The sequence below is a fragment of the Wyeomyia smithii genome, chromosome 1 (genome assembly GCF_029784165.1).
Source record: "Wyeomyia smithii strain HCP4-BCI-WySm-NY-G18 chromosome 1, ASM2978416v1, whole genome shotgun sequence".
Lineage (NCBI taxonomy): Eukaryota > Metazoa > Arthropoda > Insecta > Diptera > Culicidae > Wyeomyia > Wyeomyia smithii.
The window spans coordinates 175,649,628-175,667,628 of NC_073694.1; the positions used below are offsets into that span (position 1 = coordinate 175,649,628).

Below are 18,001 nucleotides of genomic sequence, written 5' to 3' on the forward strand. Positions count from 1 at the left end.
AGTGCGACTCTCACGTTTAAGCGGTGGTATGCGATTTTTCGGTAAAACAGGATGCTCTGTGCCGCTATGAGCTTAGCAGACTGTTGGTCCAGCTCCATCATCAGTTCGACAGTCTTTCCAGCAACGTTACGACGACATACTTTCCATGTACGCGAGGAAAACCCGTCGTTCTGTTTTTGAAGTAGACGGAGAATTCTCTCATTTGTGGTGTCCACACTGTCCTGGAAATGAACTGTCCCTATAAATCTTAGGGCCTTTGGCACGTACTTCGCGTGCAAGACACGAAGGTGTGCTACCTCCCACGGGTTCAGTGAAGACACCGTAGTCTCCAGCACTATGTTGTTGTCGGCAAAGTCAGGTTGCAGGATGTCGTTTTTTAGACGGCAGCTCCTGGACTTGGGCCTGGTGGTAGGGTGGCCCGCTATGCAGTCCAGAATAATAGCTTGTAAACTCCATTTGTTTCGGCAGAGTAAGGTTGCGTTGGCCTGGGTTTGAAAATTGTTTGTTTTTATCAGAAGACAGTTTTAGTCCCACGAGTTTGCCTCGTAAGAAGAGTGTCCTCTGCGTGTTACGGTAGGCTCACACAGGAGGCTAGAATACTTTGAAAGGGGGCAAGGTATTCCACAGGTTCCGTTAGCGGCTGGGAATTTGTTAAATCTCCCACATTCATCTATCGGCCCGGGTCGCATTACACCTTAGTTTAGGGGTTTATTCATTAGATTTCACATAACAGCCATGGTTAAGAGTTATTGACCCTTCAGTTCTCAATTATTTAAGTCTACTCGTTTAGGCTGAACTAAACTAAAGAGAACCGTCACAGGCGGAGTTTACTCTCAGCTTTAGGAACATCTCGACGGCTCCTGTTATTAACTTTTAATTATAAATTAGTGCCGTTCAGATCCCAGCATCTCAAATTTAGACTGGGCTTTAGAGTTTAGGATAATATATTCGTATGTGGCGAAGGAAATTTACAAAGACATGTTGCAGTTAAAATGCTGGGTTTGAACGACACTAATTCCATTTTTTTAATTAATTATGCCAAGTTTACGGAATGACGTAATGCCAAAACAAAACTATTTCACTGTTGTGGTGTGACTGTGCTCAGAGAAGTCATGTGTGCTAGGTTAAAAATGTAGATACCTACCCTTCTTTGGTAAGAAAAACCACGATACCTGATAATTATCATGATTGGTGTTGGAGTTGGCGCAGGTAGCTGCCTCATTTTTTTTTTCTGTCCCGTTTTTCAATTGGTAAGCAAATTTTAGAGAGTTGGAATCAGAACAGTGCCTTGTGGATTTTTCATTATGATTCCGATCGTTTTTTTGCGTCGTCTTTAGACACCAAGCAGAAACGCCTAGGCTCAGCGTAGGATTTACGATTGTGAGGGTTCGGGGCCCAGTCTTATGTGGGAGCCCCAGAACAATGTATATATTTAGAACCTTTTTCCCTAAAACGTAACAAAAATTTGTCAGAAATTTTCAAAACATCTTTTTATGAGGCTTTTTTGCTGAAAAATTATCAATTATATATTCAACACTCAATTCGTAAATTCACAATGCTTAATTTGACAGTCTTGCATTCTTTCATACGCAACCAATTTTCAATCAGTCATCTTCGAAAAAGACGGCTCCCCCAGTTTCGTCCGAAACCATTAAACTCAAATAAATACACAATTCAATTTTAGTTTAGCTGTAAGTTTGCTGTTCAAAATACTAGACTCTGAAACTGACTATAAAGCGAACTTATTGTTTGGGATCACACTTTTAAAAACCGTTTCGATTAGGACAGTTTTTTTTCTTGATTTGTAGGGGCCCTAAAAATGCGGGGGTCCGGGCCTCCCCTAAATCCGGCTCTGCCCAGGCTTTTCTTTGCTTTGTTTCCGGATTCTTAACCTCTTATTTTTTATTGTTTTCATCATAAATAAGTCATCAAAATTAATAGAAAATTAATAATAATGAAACTATTAACTTTCATCATTTCAGTATAATCAACGGCTTCGCCTTGCCGCTCAAAGCGGAGCACAAGCAGTTTCTGGTGAAGGTTCTGCTGCCGCTGCACAAGGTGAAAGTGTTATCGCTGTACCACGCCCAACTCGCGTACTGCGTGGTTCAGTTTCTGGAGAAGGACGCCTCGCTGACGGAGCCAGTGGTACGCGGGCTGCTCAAGTTCTGGCCAAAGACCTGCTCCCAGAAGGAGGTGATGTTCCTCGGTGAGATCGAGGAGATACTGGACGTTATCGAACCGCCCCAGTTCGTGAAGATTCAGGAACCGCTGTTCCGGCAGATAGCCAAGTGTGTCTCGAGTCCACATTTCCAGGTAACGTTTCAGTTATTCTGCATAGAACGTAACAAATAATTTACGCTTCGTCCAAATCATAGGTGGCCGAACGGGCACTCTACTTCTGGAACAATGAGTATGCGATGTCGTTGATTGAGGACAACAACGCCGTTATTATGCCGATCATGTTTCCGGCTCTGTACCGAATTAGCAAAGAACATTGGAACCAGACGATCGTTGCCCTTGTCTATAATGTGCTGAAAACCTTCATGGAGATGAACTCAAAACTGTTCGATGAGCTGACCGCCAGCTACAAAGCGGAGCGGCAGAAGTAAGTGCCCTTTGCATTCGTGCTGTTTACAGTCATCATTCTGCTGCGGAACAAAAATGTTTGTAAATAGTTCTTATCGATGGTGTGCAATTGTTAACCTTTCGATTCGGTCCCGTGCGAGCTGCGTAGAAAGCTGTTGCATATTGCAATTAGATCACTGTGTAATGAAATAACCTGAAAGATATTATACCGATTTACGTTGAAGAAGTTCATGACAGGTGGTTCACTTTTCACAAGAATGAGTTCGAACTTGCTCCTGGCCCTCTTTAATTTGAATAATATTCGCCTCAATCCTACCAATGTTTAACGATAATAGGCACTGTTAGTGCTGAGTTATCCTTCGGTTCACGAAAACTCCGATTTAGCTTGTTAATCGGATACCGATTGCATTCAATGCTATCTAACGCGATGCTTACAGAAAAATATTAATCGAAAACAGCCTTCTCCCGCTAGTCCAACCCCAACCAGGTTTAATTTCAGACAGTTCAGTGTTGACTTTATATCTTTGTCAGCGTGGAGTGAAGGTAATTCGTCAGTACTTACAACTTGGAAATGGTGTAAAATAACCGAAACAGATTTTGATATGCTTTTCTGTTAACATAGAGCTGGAGATTGCCATTTCGGACTGACAAAATGCTTTGGCTTTCGGCCTTCAGCGTATCGACAATGTCTGTCAAATTATCAATCTATTAACAGTCAACAAGGTTGAAGGGTTTTGCGCCAATTTGAAAAGAATATCCGTAGAAAAAGGTAAATATCAAGACCTGCATCCGCGAACTATGGCATAACCAATTTTTGCAGAATCTAGATTATAGAATTCTTCAGTATTCGAAAAAGTGCTTCAATTCAAGCAGCTTCATTTTCACCATTAACTTGACTCGATATACGATAGCGCAATCCAGGCAATGCTCTCGCATGCAGCTGGTTGTACCGTAATTACACGGATGTGTTCCTCAAGTATGGTGCGAAACTGGTGAATGCAAAAGAAGTGCAACTGTGCTGTATCACTGTATACTACATTGGAATCAAGTTGAATAGTAACATGCTTGTTGTTGCTGTTATATAGCAAAACTAGAACTAAACCATGATTGGTTTCTGACAATTTGATGTCTCAAAACACTCTTGTTGGCATTGGATGTTTCGGTCATTTCTGGAAAGTAGTGGAGAAAATTACTGGTTTTCTCATCGCTGGTTGCATCGCAGCATCGAAAAAGACTTTGATTTGTTCGAAAAACTCTAATCCACATATTCAAACATTTTTTGTCAAAATATATAACTTCAATATGTTTTTTCGATTTTGTCAAAATATGGCTTTTGAAGCAAAACCAGGCTTAAGAAAAAAATTGTCCAATTTACGAGACTTTATGTTTCAGCTAAAGTCGTAGATATCTGTACTATGTGCTTAGAACAAAACTCACTATTTTTAAGTGTAACTAATGTAGAAAGCCTATGAAAACTAGAGATTGAGACATTTACCGAAGAATTACACATCTTCAATATACAACACGACACAATATATACTGTTATCATTTGCCGAAATTTACTGCTGTATCTAAGTACATGAATTGGCTTATTAACCTTCCGCCAAAACTAATGCGCTTCACTTCCTTCCATTTCTTTTCATCTTCTCACGTGCCGCGCTGCTTGTTCAAACGCTATCAACCGTTGCAGAGAAAAGAAGCGGGAACGGGAGCGAGAAGAACTCTGGAAGCGGCTACACGAACTAGAGAGCGCTCGCCGACCGGACGCACCCGGCGGCGGTCCCGGAGGTCTGATAGTGGATGGTACCGGCAATTCACTAACGGTTGGTGGCGGTTCGGTCTCGCAGCTGACACCCAACGCGCTATCATCCGCCACATCCACATCGTCGTCTTCGTCGCCGTCGTCTGTTACATCTGCTAGCAATCTGGCAGGGCTCGGTGGAGCCTCGGCGCAACCACCGCCTCCTGGCTCGGTTACCAGTCATCAAGCAGGTACCGCATCATCATCCACCACATCCCTCAATGCCGCCACCAACAATGCCGCTACTGCGCCATTAAGCAAGTGATGTACTGAATAATACTACTTTTAAATTCATCCTCCTTCGGTCGTATCCTTAGAATCCTACTACTAATTTTCCCCGTGTTCCATTAGGATCCAGAATATCGAAAATCCTGTCCCATGCGTTTACACACTCACCAGCTCACATCCATCTGCTTACAATTCTGTTTCCGGACACGTAACACACCCACACACTTACATTCAGTTGATAAGCATAATATCAGCACGCATTGATTCCGCTAGGATCCCAAACAATACAAAACAACCTGTTCGCTTTCGGTGGCCACACAGGGAAAGCGAGCGTAGTGTTTGCAAAGTCATGCGTAACATCATCCTTAGTAAAAAATAAAAGTTAAGAAATTGTTATAAGATTTACCCTGCCGTTCTACTGACAGTTGTCCCATGTTTATTGGAAATTTCGCAGGAACTAGGACACCTCTGCGTTAAACGGCAGTATAAAAAGAAAAAATCAGTTGTACGCTAACGAAAACAAAAAAAAAACAATATTACAATCCTTTTATACAGAAAGAGCGAAAAGTAGATACGAATCGGATAACAACCAAACAAAACATGGTGTGGAAATGGAAAACGTATGAATTTAACGAACAAATAACTCACCTGCTGCTAAAACAGTTGTGTAGCGAAAAAAAAACAAAGCAAAAGATGTGGCGAACTAATTCTTTTTTAAACTCATCCACATTAAACGAACATAACACAGTCGGAAATCGAATGCTAAGCCGTGCCGAAATTAGTCCAAAATAACATATAGCGGCAGCGTTCAGCTCTAGGGTGCTCTTCGGAGGTCAACCAATTCTTTCCTCTCTCACACAGTTGTGCACACAGAGACAAGCGCAGCTACAGTGAAGAAATCTTTCATACGAATCCAACATTTTACAATAGGTAACTCAAGTGTCAACGTAATTAAAGAAAGAAAGTAACAATTTTAGCCTACCACACAACCACCAAAATACAGAACTAATAAGTAAGGGTTAAAATTCTCGCATACCGTCAAATTCACATCTACCAGCCAACGACACTCTCATCAGATCAATCATGTTAACTAATCGAATTCGTGATTTTGGTTCAATTTTCCGTATTTTTCAAAAAATCCATTCAAAATGTGAATAACCTATTCGGGCGTTACTTCCATCCAACTGTTTAGGGATAGCTGCTGCTCGCTTGAATAACTCGTATTTTCTTTTAATCGGAACCCACTGCGCTTTAAACAGAGTACCGCAAAGATCTACGGGCCACAGTGGAACTGTTTATGTTGCTATGAAATTCCTATTCAAACTTCAGCTTTAGCAACAAAACTCAACAGGAAAATGGTTTAAAATTTTAAATAGCAAATTTTATCATTCGCACACGTAGTCGACTTCAAATGTGCTACAATGGGGAGTAGAGAATTAAACTTCCAAGTGGTAAACAATAAAACCGAATAAAGAGATAACTTCATTAGGGCTTCAGCCAGAATGTAAAAAATTGAAGGAGAGTCTTTCTCCGCCAAACTAACATAGGAAGACAAAATCTTACTTAGTATGTTTACCTTTTTTTCTGAGATCCTCAATAAATTCTGTACGACCTGCATATTAACTGAAACTGACTGTATGAGCGGAATTCCGAAGTTGGTGTTTGTTCCTCACCCAATTTGTGTGTCTTTTGTTGAATAATTTTCCTGATCGTGGACGTAGTAAAAAATATGTAAACTAAAGCAAAGTAATCATCGCACCTTTTCATACTTCCGACCTTCATATTAAGTACTAAATTTCATAAGCAAATCAGATCCATAGCCAAAAAAGCGAATAAGTGCGGTGATAAGCCGCATCTAAAATAACCCACTACTAGGACTTAAAACTAAGCTAAATTTGAAAACAAAAAGTGCTAAGAAATAAACGGGAAGCGAGAGAGTGTAACCACGCGTAACAGTTATGGTAAAAATGCTGATAGTGAAACAAAACACCTTCATTCTCCCAACTCTAAAAAAAAAGAGAAAACTAAAATAGAAAAAAAATCGATAAAGCTGGCGACAGAAATGATTAGTTGTACACAGGCAGCAAAACAACAAAAAAATGCGATCGGGAGCGTAAAAATAATAATTCTGATAGAATTTACACAAACACACATACACTCACTTAGATTCACTAATTCATTCATATGCATGCTGACATACTAACGAAAACACATATTCCAAACCGAGAAATAAAAACCATCAAAACATTCAAATAAGCGGCAGAGAAGAAGGAAATTGAACAAAAAAAAAAACAATTAGCTGAGACAAACACAAAACACCCACACACAAAAAATGTATTTGTTGTAGTTATATTAAAATAAAATCATTATTGCTATACACGGTACACAAACAAATAAAAAGTAAATTTGTAGTTTGAGGATGCACGCGAGCAACAAAACAATAGGCGATTGGTGTGAATGTGGAACAAAAGCGAACACGAGAGTGATGCCACAGAAAAAAAAAAAACAGAAAAAACATATGTGTTGGTAGTAGTGTTTGGTACACACGTAGAAATCAATATAAATATATATTTTCAGAAGTCACCTGAGCCACACATACACACACACCTGTGCATTCATTAACTTAAATCAACTAACGCGCGAGTCGACATAGGCCTTGTTCAAAGTCGTCAGATAATAGCAAACCAATATTATTATAGTTTGTCGTTTTTGCTTGTCATGAAAACACGCAATCAAATTTTTGCAGTCAGCATCATACAACTGGAAATACGCGTCATTCTTCCATGGGGTGGGCGAGATAGCAATTTAGGGGAAAGGAGGAAGGAAAGTTTTCCTTTAATTTTATCATGTGCGCCTGCTTTGTTCGATAGGGTCACATTTAGACTTGTAAATGTATCAAATTAGCATGCAATCAGATTGTTATGGTTGTGTGCGTGAGATACGATTGTACGATTCAAAAGTGCGAGAGGGGATGCGCTGTTTTAGTGTTAGGCAAACAAACAAAACTTAGGGGGGAGAGTAAACAAACATTTTGTGTTAGCGTGGTTGACAGACAAGAATCAGATGTAGAATTCACCTGTGGAAGTAAAAAAAAAAACAAAAGATAGGCAGCCGTAACTATTGCTAAACAATTAAAAAAAAGAACTGTGCTTCAATACTATCTAGAACAAGAATCCTGGTGCTTAGTGGACTAGGATTTGCCTACTTAAGAGACAAACAAAACAAAAGGATGGACAGCTGAAAGATGAACCTAAAGATAATGTGGAAAGTCAAAATACTATTTGGGTCGACGCGAGAAAAATTACACCAACACACACACAGTCACTAAACATACAAACAATAGTAGCGCTCCACAACACTAGTCGAAATAATGAAATGAAGAGAGTAAGAAGCAAAAAACTTGCTAATACGTTACAGGAAATAAAACAGAAAAGTTCGCTTGAATTACGAAGTCGTTAACGTTCATTTTGTTCAATCGTCATATGATCTATTATTTGAGATAAATTTCTCTTTACCCGTCCCTCGAATGATGAAATTTTGGGAACCAAAGTGCAATCCGGCCAGACAAGATGATGTTGCTCAATACCGTTTTTTTTTAATTCTCAATTAAGTCTTTTCTTCTTAGGAAAGTATCAAAATTATCACTGAACCGGGTTTTGTTGTGTCGATTATTCTTCTGATCCAGTCGAAGATTTTTCGTTCAGCCATTGGTGGCACTAGTGAACGTTCATTTTCTGTTTCTTTTAAAAAATGATAACCTCAGCAAAATGTGCGAAAAAAATTAACCGTTGCACTCTAATGAATGACCGAGCATGCGGGGCAAAGAGGACAACAGAGTGTGAATACGAGGACAGGTAAAATCAGGAATAAAGCGAACGAAGAGCGATATGAAAAGAGATGCAAGATATCAAGGAACTGCCAGCACTGATTGAGCTAAACATGTTGTACAGTAAGAACAGATCTTTTTTTTTCTGGCGAGTATAATATGAGAGAAACCAGCAAACTTCACTGTGGTGAGTGACAAAAAGAAACAGTGTACAGTGAAGTTTCATGCATCAGCAAGCAAATCAATAAGCAAAATGAAGAAGTGAAAAGTCCGAGAATGAAGGCAAGTAAATAATAAATTATTATTCTTTTGTATTATATAATTATAAAAGGAAACAAACGTGACAGAGAAACACACTGCATACATCCATTTAGGAAAAGAGTGTTGTCAAAGGGATAAGGAAAGCAAGTAACCATATTGCGAGAAAGAGAATGAGTTATGAACTAAGTAAACACTTCGAGGAATCCGAAAAAGAAACAAAAAAAAAATACAAGGATGAGAAAATACTAAAAAAAAAAAACAAAATAATAATGAAAAATAAAATGTTAGTAAAACTAAAGTGTTTAAAAAGTAATGAAATAATATTATATATAAATATTAAAAACAAAAACTATATAAGGAATAAAACTATATGAAACAAATGAGAAAAACCGATGCTCAATCGGATGTTGCCTAAAACCCTCCGAATGCACGAACTAGCTTTATACCACCGATCCGACAGATCGGTGGGAAGGTGTGCTGATGATAGCGAACCCAAACACGGCAGAATGTTTCATGTTTATGTCTGTAATTTTTCTTATATACATCGGCAGTTTATTGAAAAAATAAAACGGATATAGAAAGTACACTTTTTAAAAACCCAGTTTTGTGGAAGTGAGCTTCTGTTATATTCATTTTTGATTGCTACGACATTTTTCGCGTTTTCGAATCATTTCAACTCAAGTGATTTTAACAGGGTGTATTCTTCATAGGTCTAGAAAAATAATATAAATAATTTTGTAACGCGCAACAACACTTAATAATTCGGCTCACAGAAAACGAGCCATTAATGGTATAACTAGTGTCATAAGCAGACCTGAACAAACAGAAAAACCATGTCTAGGGTACTTTCTGTGAAAATTGAAATTAGCAAGTAAATTCAAGTAATAATCAGTCAGCTACAAACTGTACAAAACTTTAAAGTAAGATTACGTCTACGTTTCATAGGTTTTGTAAAAGAGAAAATGGAACCATTTAAATGTTAGGTCAGATTTTAAACGGTAAATACTGTGAAATAATGGAAAGTGTCATAGCAATTTCGGAGAATCTATTTCACCACCTATAGTTTTTGTAACGAATAATGCCTGTTGTATGTTGCGGCGACGTTCAAGGGTATCGAGTCTCAATAAATGACAGCGATCCGGATATGGAGGCAGATTTACTGGATCACGCCAAGATAAACATTTCAAGGCCAAGCGAACAAATCTTCTCTGCACACGCTCTAATCTCAAACTAAATGATAGCCGATGTGAAGTGAAAACTACATCCAACATGGGACGAACAAATGAGCAATATAATGCCTTTGAGCAATGGGGGTCCTTGAAATCGCGTCCAAGTGTTTCTGCTTGCAAGTCCACCCAACATGCATGCATCTCTGAAGTTGAAGTTTTAAAAGAAAACATTTTGGTGCCTTGCAACGGTTCCGATACAAGTCATGTGGAGCAGCCAGATTGTCATTCGTCGTCTGCCAGTGCAGTGAAATACCTGATTTTACTTCGTGTGCAATCAAAGGAAAATTACAATGCCGTCAACGGAGTCAACGGTGAGAAGATAGCTCCAGGTAATCCAAATTATCATAAAATATTCAACAAGAGTTCAAAATTTTCGTAACGGCAATAAATTGAATGTTTATGCTATTTTTCTTGGAGCCCTTGTAATAATCGTGATTGGCACAATATCAAGAGTGTACATTTTTGATGTTTTTTTTTTCTGAGAAATACAAACTACCCAACAAACAATTGTGTTATGTAGCAGCTTATGAAGCTTTAGTTCAGCCGAAATCTGTCTTATTACAGCTTAAACTATGATTCGACTTAATTTTCGAATAATGTTTAATTTTTCTTTTAAATACAGGAGCAAGAAATGTATGGATTTAATTACACTAATCGACAAAATCGAAAAAAATGGAGCCCTTAAGCTCAAAATACTTTTCCTAGAAAGATTATAGCTTTTCAAACATTCCTGTGAATTTTGGAGCCCCTAGAGTATGCAGAAAGGCGTAAAAAGGTCGCACAGTAAGCACTCGCTGGATTCGTCGCTTCTACATCGCACAGTGGTCCAGAAAGACAATTTAGGCGGACATGAGCTTTTCGATGCAATTTTGAGGTTTAAGAGATATAGTTGCTTCTGAGAAGTTGTTTATTATAGTTGGGACCTTATTTTGGTATCAACGTAAACTAGGGTGGCGAATTAGAAACACTAACTTTTTCATTTAAAAAGATAATCATACGCGTCCTTTGACAAAGTTGTAGCAGAAAAAATTCTAAGCAACTTTGCTATAAAAAGTTTTTTTGTATCTTTGAATTTGAGCGATTTAGAGACACTTTTTTTAGGGTAGTGCCAAAAAAATAGTTTTTTCGCTCTATTTTTTTCAGTTCGAATTTTTCAGCAATACTGTCTTCGAGAAAGTTTCAGAACTTCAAAAGACGCAACTTTTAACGTAAGAAGGTCGCGAATATCTTTTGTTGGTAAAAAGTTACAAGCACTTCTATTTTCAAAACACGCCATTTTCAAAAATAGATAACTCCTGTGGTCGCACTTGTAAAAAATATTTTACCATTTCAAAGAGCGAACATTGATTTTTACTATATGCAAAAACTGGATACATGTTATTTTTTTATTTGGAATAAACTGAATTTTAAACTCTTCTGTTTTCCAGTTAAAATGAGTGACAATTTAGGCGGACATGAGCTTTTCGATGCCATTTTGAGGTTTTAGAGACATAGTTGCTTCTGAGAAGTTGTTTGTTATAGTTGGGACCTAATTTTGGTATCAACGTAAAATAGGGTGGTCCCAAAATCAACGAATTAGAAAAAGTAACTTTTATATGTGACGAGATAATTATACGCGTCTTTTGACAGAGTTGTAGCAGAAGAAATTCTAAGCAACTTTGCTGAAATTTTTTTTTTTTCTACTAATTTGAGCGATTTAGAGACATTTTACCAATTTTTTTTAGGGTGGTGCCCAAAAAACAGTTTTTTCGCTCTATTTTTTTCAGTTCAAATTTCTCAGCCATGCTTTCTTGAAGAAAGTTTTAGACCTTCAAAAGACGCAACTTTTCGTGTAAAAATGTCGTGATTATCTTTTGTTGGTGAAAAGTTACAAGCATTTCTATTTTCAAAATACGTCATTTTGAAACATCGAAAATAAAATTGGCAGCTTGGAGTGCTCACGTGTTGGCTACACGTTAGAACGTGTACATATACGTGAGAAAAATCAAGAATCGGTAGCGTGCGCCTTTGTTTTTGCACTTAACTTACGAATTTAGCCGTATTTATGGTTCGGGAGTAATTCATCGTTAGTAAGCGACAAACGATAAGTTGGCATCACAAACACCATGACAAGTATGAATTTATTATTGAAACATAATGTTATCTGAAATCTCATTGAATACCATGAATTTTGTTCTGCGGGTAGTTGATCACATACTTAGTTTTGTTAAATAAAAACATCAATGATTCTTCGTTTTTTGAACTGAACCGGCTATTTTTTTCACCATTGGGCTCGAAGTTTCCCTTGTTTAATTTTGTAAAATAACTCTAAAGCAGCTAAATTATGAGCACCAACCAAGGGTTTATGTCGAAAATAGTAGAAACACTCTGAGCTAAAGCGTTGCAGAAAAATGTTCGCTTTTTTTACAAACAACAAATAAATTGGTTTTTTGGGCATCATCCTGAAAAAAAAAATTGGTAAAATGTCTCTAAACCGCTCAAATTTAGAGATAGGAAAAAATTTTCAGCAAAGTTGCATAGAATTTCTTCTGCTACAACTTTGTTAAAGGACGCGTAAAATTATCTCTTCAAATATAAAAGTTACTTTTTCCAATTCGTTAATTTTGGGACCACCCTATTTTACGTTGATACCACAATAAGGTCCCAACTATAACAAACAACTTCTCAGAAGCAACTATGTCTCTGAAACCTCAAAATGGCATCGAAAAGCTCATGTCCGCCTAATTTGTCACTCATTTTAACTGGAAAACAGAAGAGTTCAAAATTCAGTTTATTCCAAATAAAAAATAACATGTATCTAGTTTTTGCATACATTATAAATCAATGTGTGGTCTTTAAAATGGTATCGTAAAATTTTTGTACAAGTGCGACCACAAAAGTTATCGATTTTTGAAAATGGCGTATTTTGAAAATATGATGCTTGTAACTTTTTACCAACAAAAGATATTCACGACCTTTTTACGTTAAAAGTTGCGTCTTTTGAAGGTTGACAAATTCTAACTGAGAAAAATAAAGCGAAAAAACTATTTTTTTGGCACCACCCTAAAAAGTATCTTTAAATCGCTCAAATTTAGAGATACAAAAACACTTTTTATAGCAAAGTAGCTTAGAATTTGCTCTGCTACAACTTTGTCGAAGGACGCGTATAACTATAATTTTAAATAATAAAGTTAGTGTTTCTAATTCGCCAATTTCAGGACCACTCTATTTTACGTTGATACCAAAATAAGGTCCCAACTATAATAAACAACTTCTCAGAAGCAACTATATCTCTTGAACCTCAAAATTGCATTGAAAAGCTCATGGCCGCCTAAATTGTCTTTCTGGACCACTGTCCATTGGCTTACGGGAGAACTCATTGAAGTCTCTAAAATTGTTACCATTGCACAGAGTTTTATTTTGCCGTTTTCGTGCGATGAATTAAATAACGTTTCAAATGTTGATTGTAGCCATAATGTATGTTCGGAATAGTTTCAAGATATTCAAAAATTCATCTGTCGATGTAGGAATATGAGTGATGAATCCGCCTAAAAGTGAGATAGAAAATTTATTTTTTCATCAGATTGAGATAGACTCGTGGTGTCTTCGGCAAAATTTTAGGTGATCTCAAAACAAGAAACTTTGCCCAAGACATTATGTTTCTATCTCTTACATATTACGAGCAACATAAAGTTGAAGAGCAAACACACATTTGTTCAAACTGGAGCGAATACATATCGTTGTTTGCGTATCGCCTTGGGTTGCATGGGACAGATTACCCCATCCTTCCACTCCTCCGGTAGCTGTATTGTATCCCAAATTCTTGCAATCAACCGGTGCAAACAAATAGCCAGCTTTTCCGGGTCCATCTTTATAAGCTCCGCTCCGAGGCCATCCTCGCCAGCCGAATTATTCTTTTTTAGCTGCTTGATCCTTAACTTCGCCTATCGTTGGGGCTGGCACGTCTTCTACATTTGTCGCACCGGCGGGATCGCTTTCTCCGCCGTCATGGTCTTCTGCCTGGGCGCCATTCAGGTGTTCGTCGATGTGCTACTCTCACCTTTCGGTCGCCTCGCGATCGTCCGTCAGAATACTACCATCTTTATCCCGGCACATTTCGGCTCGCGGCTCAAAGCCTCTGCGGGATGCGTTGAGCTTTTGATAAAACTTTCGCGTTTCCTGAGAATGATGCAGCTGTTCAAGCTTTGCAAACTCCTCCTCCTCCAGGCGGCGCTTTTTCTCCCGGAAGATTTGGGTTCGCTGCATCTTCTTCTGTCTGTCTTTCCACGTTCTGACGAGTGGCACTGCGCATTTTCGCCGCCCGCGCAGCGTTCCCCTCATCCATCACTCTCCTACATTCGTCGTCGAACCACTCTTTTCGTTGGGTTCGTCCCACATGCCTGATGACGTTCTCCGCTACGCTGTTGATAGCTGTACTGATGGTGTCCCAATAGTCCTCGAGAGGAGCTTCCTCCAGCTGGTCCTCCTCCGGCAGCGCAGCTTCGAGCAAATGCGTGTAGTTTTCGGCGACGTTAGGATGCTTCAGTCGCACGAGATCTAACCGAGACGGGTGTCGGTACCGAATGTTGTGAACAACGGAGAGTTTTGGGCGCATCTTAACCATCACCAGGTAGTGGTCTGAGTCGACGTTAGCGCTCCTATAGGATCTCACGTCGATGATGTCTAAAAAGTGCCGGCAGTCAATCAGAACGTGGTCGATCTGTGTTTTTGTCTGATTTGGTGACCTCCAGGTGTACTTGTGTAGGGGGTTGTGCTGGAAGCAGGTACTACGCACGGCCATGTTCTTGTTGGAGGTGTAAACCTAGCAAGCGACGAATAATCATTTTAATGTCATAGAATAAATTTTAATAAACGTTCATTCTAAGTTTGTCCATCGTCAAGTTAAGACGTATTTCCATTAAGTAGTAAATCCGATCTACGGCCACCACTCTCAAGTACAATAGTTCTTGGAGGCGGCAGAGTCGATGAGTCTTAGCCCCATTTCGTTGGTCAGCTGGTGCACGCTGAACCTTCCAATCACCGGTTTGTATTCCTCCTCCTGGCCGACCTGGGCGTTGAAATCCCCGATGACGGTCTTGACATCATGTTTTGGGCAGTGGTCGTACTCACGCTCCAACTGCGCGTAGAATTCATCCTTGTCGTCTTCGATACTTCCAAGGTGAGGGCTATGCACGTTTATGATGCTGATGATTCTCAACCTGCACATTCGAGGGCTGATTGGCCACCACCCAATCACCCGTTTCCGCATCTCGCCCATCACTATAAAAGCTGTCCCCAGCTCATGCGGGTTGCCGCAGCTCTGGTAGATGGCATGACCATCCCGGAACGTACGTACCATTGAGCCCTTCCAGCACACCTCCTGCAGCGCTACGACGTCGAATCTGCGGGATTTCAACACTTCGGAAAGCACTAATGTGCTCCGTTGGGAATTGAGAGATCGGCAGTCCCACATCCCGAGTTTCCAATCATTAGTCCGTTTTAGTCACATGGGTCTGTATCGATTGTTCCAGCCCGAATTTCTTTGTTTCTCGTTCATTACTTGTGAGTATTTTACGGTGGCGGCTTGTAAGGCCTGCGCACCAACCTCCTGTCTCGCCGGAGGACCATCGTGCACAACACTGTTTAGAGTCCCACGTTGGCACGAGGACGGTAATCGGCCGCCCCTAACCTAGAGTACAGACGCTGTTTTGAGCCGCCCAACACGGAGGTCAGACGCTCGGAAACTCAAAAAAGCCTGTCTTCTCGTATTCTTATCAAATGTGAAGTCTTGAACAGTCCTGTGATTGAAAATTTTGAAAAGTTAATCGAACTTAATTGTCAAACCCGTTTTATGACATTGTATTTCAATCACATGTCCCAAAACATTAACCCTTCTTCGAATATTCCGAATTGTGTCAAATTATCAAATACTTCTGATTCTACTGTGTTTTTCGATACATCCATGGTAGAAGAAACTCGTGGAATCCCGGATCATTTACGCGTGCAGCAGGTCCCCAAATTTTTTTCCAATAAATATCGAAACATCAACTGCGACAATATGTTCTACACTGACGGATCACTTCTCGAGGGGTTCATTGGCTTCGGTATCTTCAATAACAATTTAACCGTCTCCCATAAGCTCGATAATCCTGCTTCTGTTTACGTCGCAGAATTAGTTGCAATTCAGTACACCCTAGGGTGTACACGGCTGTCGATCAGCATGTGGTCGATCTGCGAACAGGCCTCTCCGTTGGGGTGTCTCCAGGTATGCTTCCGAATATTCAGACGTGCAAAATGGGTACTACAGATGGGCACTCCTCTGGCCGTGGCGAAGTTCACTAACCTCAAGCCGTTGTCGTTGGTGGCAGAGTGAAGGCTTTCCCTACCAATAACGGGACGAAAGAACTCCTCTCGTCTGACTTGTGCATTCATATCTCCGATGACGATCTTTATGTCGTGTTGTGATCTTTATGTCGCGTCTCAAGATGCTCGTAGAACTCCTCTTCACATCATGGGTTCCAAAATCGTGCTCCGCGAAGCTCAATCTTGGGCGAGTCTCCCCCAATCGCCCTAACATCCGCCAAAGGAGTGTTCTCATCCACACCAATCATCCTACCATTACGGTGTCTACTGCGAAATCACCGACCTCTCGCGGGCTACATGTTGAATATTATCTTCGCTGGTAGCTCCTCCGACATTCGTGACACGTAGCCTGCCGTATTCCTCTCAGCTTGATGATATTCGCGTGTTGGTATGCTTGATACATTTCACGCACCTTCGCCACACTTTATTCTCCAGTTTATCGCCAAGTATTGAATGCAGGATCGGAGACTCTAAATGCTCACCTGTCAACCTCTTTTATCGATCAACACTCATGGTCATAGAGTACCACCGGGAAAATCAGCGTCCTGCGTAGCGCAAATTTCATGCGGACATGCATGCTACGGCTTATAGAAAGTCCCTTACGCAATACAATAAAGAAAATAGGAAATCACGCAGGAGGGGATGGAGATTATTGTGTGAACAAATTGAAAGCACCCCTGCAGCTGCAAGAGTACACAAAGCCCTGTCCAAAGATCACACGAATGGCTTGGGCAGAATAAAGAAGGACGACGGTACTTTTACTGCCGATTCTCTTGAAACACTCAATGTTATGATGGAGAAACATTTCCCAGGATCACGATCTATTCAAGAAGAAGAAACGCAGGACTCAAATGCGCCATGTGCTGGTTCGACTATCGCTAGGATAAATGCGCATTACATAGCCTGCGATAGAATCGAGAGTGGAATGGGCAATCAACTCATTCGAGCCCTGTAAGTCCCCGGGATTGGATGGAATATTACCAATAATGCTTCAACGGTGTGGAAGGGTAATAATTCCATTCATAACCGAGATATTTAGGGCAAGCCTGACACCTAATTACATTCCCACCAACTGGAGAAAAACGAGAGTGATCTTCATACCAAAGGCTATGAAGCGCGACAAAACACTTCCAAAAGCCTTTAGACCAATTAGTCTAACCTCCATTATATTTAAAATGGAAAAACTAATTGACTATCACGTTAAATCAACCTACCGTAAACTGGGGTGACTTTGATCACTTTTTTGATTGTATCTCAAATATTTTCAGTATATACTGAAAACAATATTATTCGTTATTTTTAAAATAAGTACCGGCATGCATTGAAAAAGATTCAGTCACTACTTCAAAAGTTTAGCAACAATTTTGCTGTTTTTACATATGCTCTAAAAATTTTACACCAATCATCATTCCGGGGTGACTTTGATCACTTCATTGTTTTGATGAATTTGGTGTAACACTTTGCTACTTTCACTAAATTGAACAGCCTTAAACGACGTAAACGAGTTTATAAATATGGAAAGCAATTTGGGGGCCATTCACATTCTACGTGAACAGTTTATAATGGCGAATGTACAAGATTCATACAAAATTTCTAGAATATATATGAATGATTATCCACTGAGAGAGAAGGTGGTCTTAAATCATCAAAAACTAATCCACGAGGAATATGACTTATGAAATTGGCCAAATTTGCATATTACTTCACGTCTTGGGTTTTTGTTAA

The 18,001-nt window shown here is 39.6% G+C and overlaps 1 protein-coding gene across 13 annotated transcripts in view; it reads left to right on the forward strand.

Annotated features, from left to right (window-relative positions):
• Positions 1-9,094, forward strand: part of LOC129719167 (serine/threonine-protein phosphatase 2A 56 kDa regulatory subunit epsilon isoform) — a 99,615-nt gene extending 90,521 nt beyond the window's left edge. For all 13 annotated transcript variants that reach the window (XM_055670630.1, XM_055670620.1, XM_055670628.1 and 10 more), the window contains 3 exons: positions 1,983-2,316; positions 2,379-2,608; positions 4,280-9,094. In XM_055670630.1, the coding sequence (XP_055526605.1) occupies positions 1,983-2,316; positions 2,379-2,608; positions 4,280-4,655 (940 nt within the window). In that variant the 3' untranslated portion in view covers positions 4,656-9,094. The remainder of the gene's footprint in view (positions 1-1,982; positions 2,317-2,378; positions 2,609-4,279) is intronic.
• Positions 9,095-18,001: the final 8,907 nt, after the last annotated feature.